This window comes from Panthera pardus, unplaced genomic scaffold (genome assembly GCF_024362965.1).
Source record: "Panthera pardus isolate Hobbes unplaced genomic scaffold, ASM2436296v1 HiC_scaffold_8, whole genome shotgun sequence".
In the NCBI taxonomy this organism is placed as follows: Eukaryota; Metazoa; Chordata; class Mammalia; order Carnivora; family Felidae; genus Panthera; species Panthera pardus.
Window position 1 is genome coordinate 61,595,236 of NW_026527013.1, and position 15,470 is coordinate 61,610,705.

Here is a 15,470-nt window from a genome sequence, read left to right on the forward strand (position 1 = left end):
GGCCATCAGGGTCAAGACCACTTCCCTGCCACACTGGTGCTCACCCGCCTCACCTTGTCACCCGCTGGCCTTTTCTCGAGGCGCCGCTGCTGGCAGCCGGTGGGATGTGTACTTTTACTTTTGTCTGGACGAGAATCCAACTTCTAATACGATGGGTATCAGCTGACCCAGGCCTCCCAGATAAAAGCTCCTGGGGGGGCCTCTGGTAAGTGTACAGGGGCTTCCTCAGACCAAAGGTTTAGGAAGCATGACTGGGATCTAGGGACTGAGCATTGGTCTTTTTCCTTTAAGGTGGGGTAAGGCTGCTCCCCGCCCCCCCTAACTTCAGCTACGATGGACAGTGAGGTACACCTGGGAGCAGCTGCTGGCCACCACTGGAAGGGACAGGGCCCAGCAGCCGGTGGACTGGGAATCTGGTGGGGAAGCAAGTAGTAGCCTGTCTGGAATATGAACCAAAGCGGAAACTAATCTGCAGCCTTGGCTTGCCACAGACTGCTGACTGAGGAGGGGGCCCCGCCGCCAACCCAGGGGCTCGGGCCTCCCCAGCGCCTCCCGGATGCAAGCTGCACTGGCTTTTAGGTCATTTCGGGTGGCAATGCGCCCGTTTCCAGACCCACTTATGAGACCAAGGACGGTCAGTGGTCTTTCCCTCCCGCTCCCCACCTGATTCCTTAAATCAGACACCAGCACAAGACTGTCATTCACTTTTCTGCATACTTTATTTGTTACAAACATACAATTTTTAAATATAGACTGTAAAACTCCATTTGCAAAATCCGCTATTGTAAGGAGTGCACACCAGCAGTAAGGATTCTTACACTTTTTTTTCTCTCTGCTTTTCTGTCAGTTTTGCTAGTTAGTGGTAAATACGGGACCCGCCTGTCACAGGCCTGCCGGAAGCTTCTGGCTGTGCTCTCGCTGCGCCTTTGTAACAGCCCTGCTTGTCTGGAGACCGACTGGCACCGGAGTCGCCGGTCTCCAGGCAGTGAGCTCAGCAGCCCGTCTACACTCTGCTTTTGAACGGTTTCCAGGAAGTGTGATTTCTGAACCGCACTGTGCTCCACGGGTTTGTCAGAATCGCCCGTGCAGCTGTTTGTTAAAGTGCATTCTTCTTTTGAAAAATAAGAGGAATAATCTTTACTCTTTAACCAAGGTACTTAAAAAAATGAACTTTTTGGTCTCTCAGCAGATATTCCCAAACTGATCCTAACGCTACAGATTTTAGTGTTCTATTTACAAATATTTATAGGGTTACAGGTGGAGGGGACCTTATAAAATTAAAGGTGCGGCTTCTCTTGAAGCAGAAATCAGTTCTACAAATCCATACACAGGAACACACACTTGGTGCACAATGCACAAGCATGTGGGTATTTACACAGAGACCGGAGCCATCCCCCCAATAAAATACCTAGATGTCCGTCTAGATCAGGGAAGCTCCGTCTCTTGCTGTCAAGATTTGGTTTTAACTCATTTCAACAACTTCTGCAGATTCTCTACTGGTAGGACATCAGTCCCAACTTTGGAGTGGAGACTCGGGTCTAAGGAAGCCCCTGGTGATCATGACTGGCAGTGAAGGTGCCTACAGAACGGACAGTGTGTTACCTGGAGACCTATCAGAAGACAAATGGACTTCTAGAAGTGATCCTAGAAAAACACTTGCATGAAGGAGCAAAAGGAAGAGTAAATCCCCACTAACTGTTCAAATGCACCGATATTCTTAGTTATTACTCAAATATTGATAATCACTGAAAAACAACCAAATAGACTCACCTGCGACCACAACGTGTAAAATACAGACTCTACAAGTAAGCTCTGTACTGACTCAACTTCAGTTTTTGGACTTTTGCTGCACCTATTAATTTCTAGAAATCCAGAGTTTTGGGATGTGAAGACACGTGGGCTGGGAGGAAAGGGTGCGTGCCCCACATCTGAGCTGTTTACAATGAAATTGTAACCAATCCCTACAACACAAGTGTGCTTAGTGATACAGTCCTCTTTTTCAATTCTCTTGGGACCCTCCCTGGGGCTGTTATGTACACTACTTGCCATTCTGTTTCCAAACAGAGTTCTTTTGACCTCACCTGATGTTACAGCACAGTGTGAGGCTGGGGATGGACAGCTGCCTATAGGAAACGAGGTCTAGTCTAACTCACTTTTCTTGAGTTAGCTGTTGAAGTTACTGAAGGCAGGAAAAAAAAGAGACAGGCTTGTGTCGCCTACAGTATGCTCGTGCACAAGGAGCACGGATAGATCTACCACTCTCTCGGGATACGGTGGCCCCACAATTCATCACCCCTAAACACAGAACCAACCCTCCCCCTCATCCACGTCAGCGGACACGTTACATGTAGGGAATGACATCTGCTCCTAGACTCAAAGCTTCATGCTAATCACAAGTACAGTCAGACCCTTTCAAAAAACCATTTGTCAGAATCACCTCGGAGGGGGGCGGGGGGAGAAAAAATTTTTTTTTTTTTGCTTCAAATAAAGCTCTGCCCTCCTGTTATCAGAAGCCCCACCGAGCGGTGAAACTACCAGTATGGTGTCTGCTGCCATCTGAACCCAGCTTTCCCAGTCCCAGTCGGAATGTCTAATCCGAGGAAGGAGGAGGCAGATTTTCAAATGAAACCTAAGAGATGGGGGGTGAGCAAGGGTGATCACACCGATGGCATATTCCCTGTTTCATCAGGAAATACAGAATACATTCATAAAAGTCTTACTTGGATCAGGGAAACGGGTGTTAACTGGAAACCTCCAGAGCAGTAAGTCTTCATGGTACAAGTGGATTGTTTTTTTTTTTTTTGTTTTCCCCAAGTCCAATTTCCATACTGACAACTGGACCACAGTTAGCAAAATAACAGTAATGAAAACGTTTTAAGCCCAAGAGCTGGGAACAGTGACTTGAGTGAACGGAGATACAGGAAGGGAGCCCACCGTTCCCGAGCTTGAATTCTGGAAACTTATGGGCACAGACTTCAAAATCAAGGAGTTTGCTTTTCTGGATTAACAACCGGGGACATGACATATGTCTGGAATTTCACACAGGGCCCTGACATGCACGGTTTTAACTTTGTGTCTGTATTTTTCTTAAGGTAAACGTGGTTCTTTTTTTCTTTTCTTTTTTCTACAAACCATCTCCCCAGCCCACCCACACGCCCACCATCCAGTTTACTGAAGGGGGATGGTAACTGTTTAGGAAGACAGCTAGCTGATTTACAGTACTCTAAAAGCAACCCTGGAAACTGATCATCTCATTCACTTACTAGAACTTCAGTGCTGTTGTTGACAGGAAAAAAAACAAAAAGTTACCTTAAGGCTTAAGGGAAAGTAACGTATTACCTCGTGAACGCAGCATTGTCTACTCTCCCGCGCATTGGAAGCTAGCAAAACGCATTCTGGATCAGGAATACAAACTTTCTAACATCAGCTAAGATTTTCACTCTTCTTACACAGAACAATATTCATAAGCAGATTATCTAAGGGAGCCTGAGAAACTGTGACCCACATCACACAAAGATCCCATGTATCTCATTATCAAAAAGTGCTTTAGCTTTGAGAAATATGTCGGGGTTCCAATGGAAATATACAATGTAAATCATCGACACTTTCTCAAGTGAAGTACAAAGTGGAACAGGAGCGAAACGGGTGAGGTCTTACTCTCTGAGCAGGCCTCATGCGTGGGACTCTTAGGGTGTATTAAATTAAAATTGCTTTAAGAGTTAACAGTGGGGTTTTCACACCACTATATATATTCTAAAACCTGAGATTGGACACCAAAGCAGTCAACTTTGTTACTTATCAGCGCAATTCTGATACTTCCTAAAAATAGAAGACAACTCAATTGAATTCATACCTCCAGGGTCAAAACCATGAACTTTCCCCAGTCAGAAAGGAGACGAACCGCAAGCGCATTCGCCACTAAGCGTGTTGCAGGCGGCCCCCTGGTAAAGGGACTACCTGCCCGCACGCAGAGTCACTTCTCCCCTTCCCTCTCACTGATCAAGGCCACGCTATTTGCAAATGAATATCTACTGAGAGATCAGTTGTGCATTGGACAAAGTACCGTCAACTGGGTTAAAAATGAAAACACAATTTACAGTGAAGAATACTCATGTGCACGGCTTACACACTCAAGCTTCTCCTCCAGCTCATCCACCTCACAGCAAGGCAGACGCCAACGATTGGTTACCTTGCCACACCTTGAGTGGGTCACTACCCTCCAGTAGAGCCAGTCAAGGTCACGCGTAACAAAGTGTCCTCGGCAACCACGGTGCCTGCAGTGTGCAGCCGTTTTCACACCACTCAATATGAGGGCATTATTATAACCAGCCTCTTTTGCCCACAACCCTGCATTTTCGGATAAGACAGGAGAATTGTTTTGTTTTGAGAAAACTGAAGCTCGCGTCTCTTAAAAGACCTGCGTCTACCACAGAACGACGGAGGGAACAGAGGCGGCGGGAGGCGACGGGCTGCCCGCACCCGAAGCTTCTCCATCGTTTTGCAGTAAAGTTATGGAAAGTGACTTGACAGGTGGCCGCGTGTGCGCCGCGGCCACAGTCCCTTATACCATCTACATGCCTCCCGCAGCAACATAGGGTGTCTGGGTTTTCCGTTTGGTTTCCACTTGGATCTGGGGTGCTGTGCCGATGGACATTGCGCCCTGGGCAGAGCGCGTGCACGGGGGCCTTTCTGTGCTGCCGAGGATGGCCGTCCTGCTTGAAATGACAGCAGGGACGATAGAAACCAAAAGGGAGTCGTAGGATCTCGTCATAGACTTTTGCTCTCTTGATCCTGTGCCTAAAATTTGACTTCTCGCGTTTCTAACAGCAGTAGTTTGAGAAACGATTTAGCAATTGTCTGAAAGGGGATTTTAGTTCCCTGCTTCTCAGAAACAGGAGTATTTGGAACATGTGATTCGCTGGGATGTTTGCCAAAGTTAAAAAGAATGAGCCCTAAAAATCACTGTTCGTAGGAGACGACGAAACACAAGATAAAAAAAAGTGGGTGTCTCCCCATCTGTAAGGCCATGTGGTGGCCAGAATCAACCAAGATTTTCCTTAATGAGCACGGTTTATGAACGAGTTCCAAAACACGGCCTTTTCGGACCCACCGCACATCAAAGGAATGGCCTCCGTGCTTCTCGGCTTTCTACTGCCCCAGATCAGTGAGCGGAATGAGGGTCGGTGAAATGCCACAGCTAATCAACGCCCTCCTGTAACCTTCCTGCAGGGAGGAGGGAGGCCCCGAGCCACCCCTGCAGGAGGAACCAACCTCTGAGATCGGCTAAGACTTAAAAACCCACCACTATGACGTTTACCACTTAATCTTACATAGGCAGGTCAAAATTTTAATATAAATTACTTTTTCCAACACATAGCTTATGCATTCTTTGCTCCTGTTTTTGGAGGATTCTCAAATTGATATCTAAAGATTTACATATGATATATTACTGTTACATGGTCTAATGACTAAGAAAATTTCTCTGGTAACCAAAGCTGATGCCGTATATGGTAGTGCTCCTGGCATATAGTCTATATGCCTCAGACCACTTCCACATTCTTTCTATTCAGCTAATTATAGCTTAGTAGCCACTGGTGAAGGACTGCGAAGACCCTGTCGTTTCTACAGAATAGAAAGGCAAGGCTAGGACTGCAATTCAGCCGAACGAAAAGAAAAGAAAAGACAACCCGCCCCTTAGAAAGGAGAGGCACTGCACCCTTGCAGAACTGAACTGGCTCACTGCAGCTGGGCGACGGGAACCCTCGCAGAAGCGAGCAGACGCGTCGGTCTGCATGGGAATCGTACATGGTTTGAAAAGGAAAAAGTCACAGCAATGAACTGAGAGCTGCAACCTTACTTTCCATCGCTGCCTTGAAGTCTGAAACCAAAACAGTTTCTGCAAACCTCATGCCAGCTTCTCGGCGCCCTTACCAAAACTATGCAGGGATTTGTTCTCCGCAGCAAAGAAATAAACACTCAAAACACATAGGTAAATACAGCAGGACATTATTGAAAACAGCTGCCTTGTAGTACAAAATACAGTACAAGTATACGGATGTCATTAAAACATCAAAAATACTATTGCTCCCATACAATTTAGGAAACATTCTTTGCAACGGAGAAAGTTTTTTTTAAAAAAAGGAAAAGCTTTAAAAAAAATCTGTTTAAAAAGTCTACTGTGGATGATGAGAGTAGAGAAATAGTCTGAAAAGGGCACCATTGTTTGTGGCTCTTCCACTTTAAAAAAAAAAATCTAAGATCGACAGTATTCTGAATCAGTCTAATTTTTAAAAAAGCCTAATTTTATGTACAGTTCTTGCTCTCCCTCTCGGCCACAATGCGTGAAAACGACCTTTCTGTAGATCACTTATTTCCCAATAAATACAAAAAGATTGTATAGATTGAATAATACCAAAATAAGATAATAAAAAGGGTACGCAATAAATTAAAAGGCAGCTCAAATAAAGGGCAGGCATGCAGTTAAAAAAAAAATACTAAGATCGTGGAGGTGGGGGTTACCTGCCTCCCGGTTGAGAAGGTGTCGCACAGGAAGACCTACAAACTTTGGAAAGAACGTTAGCTCCCGTTCAATTCAAAGTCACCTAGGTCTGTGACACTTCTAGGAATACCTTTTGATGGGGTGGGATTAACTTGATTAGTAAAAATCATTTTTACTGAAAATCCATTTAAAATATAGAAGAGGCGATCCTTGAAAACCCCAACTTTTATTCTTGGAAAACAGCTGGGTCAACTGGCCAAGGGCCAGTTTGTGGAAATTTCAAGATGGTATAAAAATGCTTCCAGGACATAGCGTTTTCACGTTCTTCATCCCCATGCAGATGGATTTCAGCTTCCGAAGGGCACACGGCTCGAATCACTCATCCATCATTTGCCAACTTCGACTGTGAGGTACTGAAACAATGGATCAAGTTCTTACAAATCTACTTTAAAAGAATAGATGATGCTGGAATTCTGGACCTGAGGATCTTTAGTGTTTGAGCAAATCCACAGATTCAACTGAAGGTAGATGAAGACTTCAGTTTTGGTTATCCCCAACTTTCCCGGGAGGACGTACATTCCATTAAAGCTCAGGCTCGTAGCCACACGGTTCCTTTTGCAGGGATCTTCAAGTTTTACGGTTTAAAATCCAGCCAACCAGTGGCCCAAACAGCCGAAGTAGCCATAATTCGCTGGCCTCGCACGGTGCAGCCATGGGCACCTGGCTCTCATTCACCCCTAAACCATCTCTGGGTAAGGACCTCGGTGTCTGCAGACCTGGAGTGGACTAAAGTGAGCGGCAGCCCATCCACTCCGTCCTCCTTGTGCTTGATGCCAGATTTCTTCCTGCGTCTGCCTCAGCAATCCCCAGTGTAAAACTGCTCTGATCTTTGGAGAAATTCTGCCAACTTTTAAAATCCTTTAGTAACAGATTCTAGTTGAAGGACTGACGTCTGACTCCATCTGCATCCAGAAAAACAATTCCGCAAAGAGACAGCCACTGGTCCAGGTTCCACGCAAAGCCATTTTAGACAGAACCCAACGGGTTTCTACGTTCCCTGGTGGCTTACTGATTTGCTCTTTTGCCCTGTCCATGATTATTTGGAACCGCGTTCCTTTGCGTGAAACCTGTACTCTCAGAATCGGATAAAGGCCTCTCCCTTCTCAAGAATTCCATGAAGACCCAGATCCAATATGCTGATTTCAGTGAATGTGAAGGGATTGACACCATGACAGTGAGGTCTGGAGAGATGGTCAGGCCAGGACACCCAGGCGTGACACCAATTCAGCTGTCATCAACGGCCTGGGCACGTGAAGCTCTGACCCCTCCAGGGCTACCCTGGCGAGTTCAGAAACCTCAGCTGGAAACAACAGAAGCCGAAACGATTTTGCTCAGGTTGTCCTCTTTTTGCAGATTGCTGTCAGCTCCTTGTAACTTTGCTGCTTTTAATTGTTCGCAACTGTTCTTTTGTGGTTATTTCTCTTAATTAACTGTATTATTTTTCATTGTGTGTTCTCCCGATGGGGGCCCCCCCTGGCTCCGCCTCCACTGGCTCCCTGGGGATGAGCGGGAAAGGGGCTCTCCGGCCAAGGGGACGGTGGTGGGGCGGGGGGCCCATCGGGGAGGAAGCCCGCTTCGCGTCAGTCCTCGTCCACCTCCTCGCCCTCGGACTCGTCCCCGCCGCGTCGCTCGTACAGCTTGTCCCGCTGCCGCTCCTGGATCTCCTTCATCTCGTCGGCATACCGGCAAAAGGCGCCCCCGAACTTGCCCCAAGCCTTGAAGGGAACGGTGATGGCGTTGCGGTAGGACGGCTTCACCTCGCTCACACGCAGGAACACGCCGTACTTGTTGCAGCCCACGTCGAAGAAGAAGCGCTTGGAGTCCACCGTGATGGAGGTGCCCTCCGGGAGCTCGCCGTACAGGCCGCCGCCCGGACCCCCCGCGCCGCCGCCCGCGCCGCCCGCCAGCTCGTCGTCGTCGCCGCCGTAGTCGTCGATGAGCTTGGCCAGCGCGTCCCGGAACTCGATGAGGCCCTGCGCGGGCAGCGCGATGGTCTGGCCGCTCTGCAGGCCGCCAGGCCCGGGGCCGCCGCCGCCGCGGTTGACCGTCTGGCGGATGCGCAGGAAGCGGCCGCGCTGGTTCTCCTTGAGGTCCAGGTAGTACTTGCGGTTCTCGCGCACCAGGAACTCGCTCTTGAGCGCGCGCCGCGGTCCGCCGCCCTCCTCGGCGCCCGCCGCCGCCGCCGCCACCTGCTCGGGGCTGCTGGGGCCCAGCTGCGCGTAGTGCTCGATGAAGTCGCCCAGGTAGTCGCGGAACTCGGCGGCCACCGCCATAGACAGCGTGAGGCGGCTCTTGGAGCCTCCCGCGCCCACCTCGGCGATCTTGAGGAAGCGGCCCTTGGCGTTCTGCTTCACGTCCAAGTAGAAGCGCTTGTTCTGGATGTCCAGCCGCTTTGAGGCCAGCTCCTGGGTCTCCTGCTCGCCGCCGCGGGCCACAGGCTGGAAGCCGCCGGGCCCGCCGCCGCCGCCGCGTTCGCTGCCGCTGTCGCCGTCCGCCATCTTCTCGGCCGCCGCCGCCGCCGCCGCGCCTCGGCCGCCGCCGCCGCCCGCCGCGCTCGCGCCCGCCCTCCGCCCTGCGGCTCGCTCTCCCGGGCCCCCAGCCTCGCCCGCCGGCAGCTCACGCGCTCCCGCCGCTCATCGCCAGCCGCCGCCGCCGCCCCCCATCGCCCCGCGCTCCGCCCAGCCACTTCCGCCCGGCTCCCGCCAGCTTCCGGCGCGCGCCCCCTGACGCCACCCGCCCCCGCCCACACGTCCTCGCGGCCGGAAGTGCCGCGCCCGCAGCGGCGGGGCGCGAGGCAGTGACGTAGCGGCGCACGGCGCACTGGGAAGGGGAGGGCATCCTGGGTTGGGGAGGGCGTGGGAGGCCGCGGGCGGAGGTGTTGTGCATCCCTTTTGCTGTCGCGTATCTCAGGGGTGCTTCAGTGCCGCGGTTTTGATTGTTATTACTTTTAAATGTAGAGGAAGTAAAGGACATGGCGGGGGGGGCGGGGTGCGGGAATGCCCAGGCCATCCGTACTCAGAACAAAGCCCACCTGGTGGTGTTGCTGGGCAACGGCCAGGGAGTGGCAGGCGCTCGCATCACGTGGGCGCGCGGTGTCGTCATCCCGCCGCTGCGAGAGCGGAAGGGGAGCGGAATTGAGGATCGGTCCCTGCCGGCCCCCGGGCTCGTTGCCTGGGGCGCGGGTGTCCCCGGGCTGCGGCGGGCCGGGCGCGGGAGCTCCTTGGGGAAATGAGCGTCGCCACGGCGACGGGTTCCTCCGCGTGCTAAGCGGGAGCGATAAGCACGTGATATAACGCGTGCAAAGCACCAAACCGCGCGCTGCGTAGTAATCAGCCCTTCTCCGTTCGTGAAAAAGACCCAATCAAAAATAAAATCAGGGTGATCGCTATCAAACAAACACGGGAGAGCCCAAAAACATCAGGTTTGGGGCTCGGAAAGGTTCAGGCTTGGAGAGGACACGACGCCCAAGAGCTAGGGAAGGAATTGAAAGGCCAGACCTCACCCGGCCCTCGTGCAAGACCCTCGTCGAAGACGTGCGCGCGGTTCCTTGTCTGAGTTCCTGCTGACCGAGCCACCGAGTTCCCGCGCTGCCCGGGCCCGTTCGGTTGGCGGTGCGGAGGGCACGCTGCTCTCTGTCCACCTACGTCAGCTTGCCTCTGATGACTGAGGTTCTGTCCCCGGAGTTACATCTATTGCCTGTTTACTCTGGAATTTCATTAAGCTTATGCTGTTCCCTTTCATGTGTTTGATAACCTCATATTTTTCAGACGTTTTACAGTTTTGTTGTGTAATACATGTGATTACATTGTATATATTTTATGTTTAATTCTAGTTTGTAATAAATGTTGGCGTATACTGTGAAGCAGAGAATCTAAAAAATGTCCTTTCAATGGCCAATTGTCCCAGTGCTATTTATTGAACAAGAACAGATCTTGACAGGTGGAGATGGATGGAGATTATTTGGGGCAGAGGGAACATATGTTCCCAGATGGCGAGAAGTCTGGTTTGACTGAAGCCCGGGCCCAGTCTGTGAGGGGGTGGTGCACACCGCAGTGGGAGCGCCTTGACCTGTAGGCAAAGGCTTGGGCTTCGGTCAAAGGGGAGCACCAGAGCTGTGTGAACAGGAGTGTGACATGTCTGCTCTGTATGTCTAGGAGGTGACCCATGGCACAGGACAGCAAGACGTCTCGAATGGGAGGCAACGACTGTTGCAGACCCAAGGGAGCGGAGATGGGACGTGCCTTTGGGGCAAGAGAAGATTCAGGATTAAAAACCAGATATGGGGACATGTAACAGGAGTAAAGTTGAGTTTAGAGTGCCCAGGGCTGCTGGGGAGGGCCAGCTCGGGGGCTGATGGGGAGAACCGAACAGAGACCTCAGGGTCCTGCCCCACGCAAGTCACAATGACTGGTACACTAGATGGGCCGCTTTGATGCATCTTTGGAATGTCAAATTCTTTCCCCAGAAGTTTGTTTCTTCTTAGTGGCCTTAAGCACCTGCTGCGACTGCCTTTTGGCAAATCCGGCACAAATGAGAGCGGGCCCAAGTGTCGGTCGGCATGTTAAATTTGAGGAGCTGGCCCGCTGCCCGAAGGGAGACCTCTAGGCAGCTGTGGGACCCAGACAAGCTAAGTCGAGCAGAGGGGCACAGGTTGGGGAGCCACAGGCAGACAGGGTGGGTCTGACTTGAGCCCCCAGGAGGCTGGGGGGGGGGCAGGGGCAGGCAGACCAGATGGGGGTTGAAAGGCTGAGGAGTCAATGTCACATTTCATACTTGAGCCTGTATGTTGGCTTCCCACAAGCCCTGGCCGAGGGCGGCGAGAATCCTATGGCTCTAAGAGGTGGAGCAGAGATGGCTCGTGGCAGTTCTAAATCCTGTCTCTCATGCCCCATCTGGGGGGAGTGGAAGCCAGACGTCACTGAGCTAAGGAGGAGTGCAGGTGGAGAAGGAGGCAAATCAAGGGAGGCATCAGGCTGCTTCCAGAGGCCCGAGCCGGCTCTGAGGCTGGGGGACGTGGGGCGGTTATGAAGTGAGGGCCTGCAGCTGCCAGGAGCTGGGCATAGAGGGAAGGGCTCAGCCCTGGTGGGTGAGGATGCGTCCTTTTTCTTCTGCGACCAGGGAGAGCGGGTGAGAGACACAGGAGCTTCTGGGAGAGGAGATGGGGCATTGGGCCAAAGGTTGCACCTGCTCCAGGGCCCGAGTGGGGGCTGCCTGCTGGGCGGGAGGCTTGGGCTCAACTAGAGTCCCCCCTGAGCAGCTGGTCTGGCTGAGGCTGGGGCCAAAGCACGCTGCTTCCTGCAGCCACTGTGAGCAGCTGGCGCTGGGTGGGAGGCGCAGATGGCAGCGGGCCTTGCCAGGGCTGAGGACACACGCGAGGAACTGGGGACGAGGGTCTGTGGCCTCAGATGGCTGGCCCTTCTCCTGGTTCCTTCCCTGCCCACCCCCACCCCCCCGTTGTTTTTCCTATTAAGCTTAAAGTTGGAACAGAACCACTCAGGAATAATACTTTTGATGCAGATCCCCCAAATGTCAATATTTTCCCACTTTTCCTTCATCTCTCTCTGTTCTTTCTCACCCCCGAACCATTTGAGAGTAAGGTGCAGGCACGATGCCCCAGCGTTGGGGGTGCCATTCCTGTGGGCGCCGAGATTTCGGCCGGCACCCCATGTGCACCTGCATCTCGGCTTGATGCTCTGGTCACGGCATCCAGCCGGCTTGCGTCGTAGCCTCCAGTGACATCTTCCTGCGCCAGCCATGGAGATTGCCTCATGCTGCTGGGCAGAGGCCGGCACCTGCTGTCATTCTGGGGACACCTGTCTTCTGTGATTCCCCGCCCTGGTGTTGAGTTCCAGGCACAGTTTCTAGCCTTGGGGCGTATCAGTCAATACAGTAGCTCTCCAGGGTTTGTAGCTCCTCTTGGCCTGGAAAATGCAGCTCTCAGGGCGTTCCTGGAGGCCGGCACAGCTCGGAGCGCACTCGCCAAGCCCTGCTGATCCCGCGCTCACCAGGCCCTGCCATGTGGCCTGGGGAGCTTAGGCTCCTCCTCAGAGCACCCCAGCCTCCACTGCCTGGCACTCGGAGGAGCTGGAGGGATGAGCGGCCTCATTCCTGCTTCCTGGCCCTGAGTGCGCCACCCTGGGCAGGGAGGAGGCCTCGTGCACCGCCTGTGAGCTCCAGAACGGCCTTGCCCCTGCTGGTGATCTTCCTAGTTGTGCGCAGACCTGTTCTGCAGGCTCCCTGTTCTGTTGGGGCCAGCGTTGAGTCGAGAGCATGCGTGCATCAACCCCAGAAGTACTTTTGCCTGTGGGGGGAACTATGTTTGTGGGACAAGACAGATGAAACCCTCAACAGAAGAAACTTGAGAGGAACAGGACCCCACAGCACCCGAGTGGCTCAGTCGGTAGGGCATGTGACTCTTCATCTCAGGGTGGTGAGTTGTAGCCCCACATTGGGCCTGGAGCCTACTTAAACAAAATAAAATTAAATAAATCCTTAAAAAAAAAGGAAAAGGAGCAAGATCCCCAGAAATAGGACACCTGGAGATTATATTCGCTGGTTATGAATAAGCAGGTGGGGGGGGGGCATAAGCAGGGTCACTCGTGTTTGAACCCAGTCACTCATGCCCTCAAGGGAGGGTGGCCTCTCCTGGGGGACAGCAGGGTGTGAGGAGCCCCGTGCCAGCTGCTTGGGGACCCATTTGCCCTTTCCCAGCGACCCTTCGCCCCCTGTGGTCTTTCCACAGAGCTGGACAGCAGCCGTCTGTTCTGGCTTCTCATCTCATCCAGAAAATCCTAGGGTTTTGCCCTCGCCCCAGAGCTTCCTGGGGATTTTGCTTCTGCCTCCCTGGCACCTTCCAGAAGGCCGTCTGGCTCAGCACCAGGCCCCTGCCTGGTGACTCCATCTGTCCTTTGTTCAGCCAGATGAGGGCCTCCCGCAGGCCGGTGATGCCGAAGCCTGAGCACCAAGCAAGGCGGCCCAATCAGGAGAGGATGGTTTCTGGCCCCGCGGTAACGCTGACAGCCCGAAGCAAGCTACAAACATGGGCAGGAGGAGATTCAGATCCGAGGTAGCAGTATGAGCTCGTGCTTTCATCACACAAGTGTGTGCACGTTCACACACATACAAGCACACACAGATGCAGACACAGACGGATGCGGAAATCTACGCATGCAGACACATAGGTGTGGGCAAATGTACTTACACGTGTTTCCTAAAATCAAGGACATCCCAGCGGCAGTGAGCACACCCAGCACACAGATCTTGGTTTCTTTCTTTCTTTCTTTCTTTCTTTCTTTCTTTCTTTCTTTCTTTCTTTCTTTCTTTCTTTCTTCTTTCTTTTGATGTTTATTTATTTTGAGAGAGTGTGAGCAGGGGAGGGGCAGAGAGAGAGAATCCCAAGCAGGGTCCATGCTCAGCACAGAGCTGGACGCCGGGCTCAAACTCACGAACCGTGAGACCTGAGCTGAGATCAAGAGTCAGATGCTTAACCGACTGAGCCGCCCAGGTGCCCCCTGATCTTGGTTTCTTAATTCCATTCTCTACTGAGAGGAACCAGAGCTGTTCAGAGAGATGTCTGGCCCCAGGGCTAGAGGAGAGAAAGCGCAGGCTGAGCCTGGAGTATCTTGTGCCAGGCAGCACTTGCTCAGAGTACGAGGGGTGGGGGTGGGGGGAACATGACAAAAGGACACTCCTGCCGGCTCCATCTGGGGCAACGTAAGCACCACCTAAGTAATGACAGCTACAGATGATAAGCTGCTGGGTGAGACAAGAATGTGTGTATACCTCCTGAGACAAACACACAAGAGAAATGAAAGCCCAGTGATAAAGCAGAGAAGACAGACTCTGAAAAGCACCATTAAGCCACCAGCATCGTGATGATTGAGTCACACATCGCCAGCGGAGGAAGGCTCACTGAGTGAAGTGAATGCATGCCTGGTCCCAGAGTAACGTGACAAGGGGCCGCGGGTAGCATCCTGGGGAACAGGGCCCCTCGACTTCGGGGCCAACTGTTGTGGTCACTGAGAGGACGTGTCCCTGTTGGGTACCCACCAAGAATGCAGACCCTGTGTCTGGGCTTGAGGGAACAGCAGATGAGCCCACACTGCAGGAGGAGCTGCAAGGTTCAAGTGAACCCCACAACGTGCTGCAAGCTAACCACATGGACACAGGGTGTGCATGGCTGACACAGAGCTGCTTCAGAGAAAAGGAGACGGGATGTGAAAACCTGTGGTTTGGGTGCTTCTTCACTGTAAATTACTGGGGGGTCTGAATAGGCCCGTAGATCAGATAACAGTATTGTGTTAATTTCCTGACTTTGATCGCTGTGCCATAGCTATATAAGGGAATATCCTTGTGTTTAGAAAATACACCTGCAACATTTATACGTAAAAGGGGCATTGTGGCTGCAGTTTATGCTCAGACGATTCAGAAAGAGACACGTACGTGCACAGTGAGAGAGCCGATGTAGGACGATGGTAGCAGGCAGTTAGACAATGAGTGGGACACATGCTTGCCTGCCAGCTTTCCTACAGGTCTAAAATTATATCAAGATAAAAAGTAAAAAAAAAAATTCAAGTTGTCAAAATTTTAAGTGATCAAAAATTTTAAGTGATCCAAAATGGGGGCTCCTGGGTGGCTCAGTCAGTTAAGATGCTTGCATCTGCCTTTTGATTTTGGCTCAGGTCATGATCCCAGAGTCTTGGGATCGAGTCTGGCGTCGGGCTCTGCACTGAGCGTGAAGCTTGCTTAGGATTCTCTCTTCCTCTCTCTCTGCCCCTCTCATTTGCATGTGCGTGTGCTCTCTCTCAAAAATAAACATTCGAAAATTTATGTTTGTACTGGACTGCAGTCTGTTAAGTGTGCAGTAGCGTTATGCATGAGAAGGACATACACGGCCTAATTAAAACATACT

At 51.9% G+C, this 15,470-nt stretch overlaps 1 protein-coding gene across 1 annotated transcript; it reads right to left on the reverse strand.

Moving 5' to 3' along the window:
- Positions 1-700: 700 nt before the first annotated feature.
- On the reverse strand, positions 701-9,273 carry PURB (purine rich element binding protein B). The gene has a single exon (XM_019450924.2). The coding sequence runs from the start codon at positions 9,055-9,057 to the stop codon at positions 8,140-8,142; it is 918 nt and encodes a 305-aa protein (XP_019306469.1). The 5' UTR covers positions 9,058-9,273; the 3' UTR covers positions 701-8,139.
- Between the last annotated feature and the right edge of the window lie 6,197 nt (positions 9,274-15,470).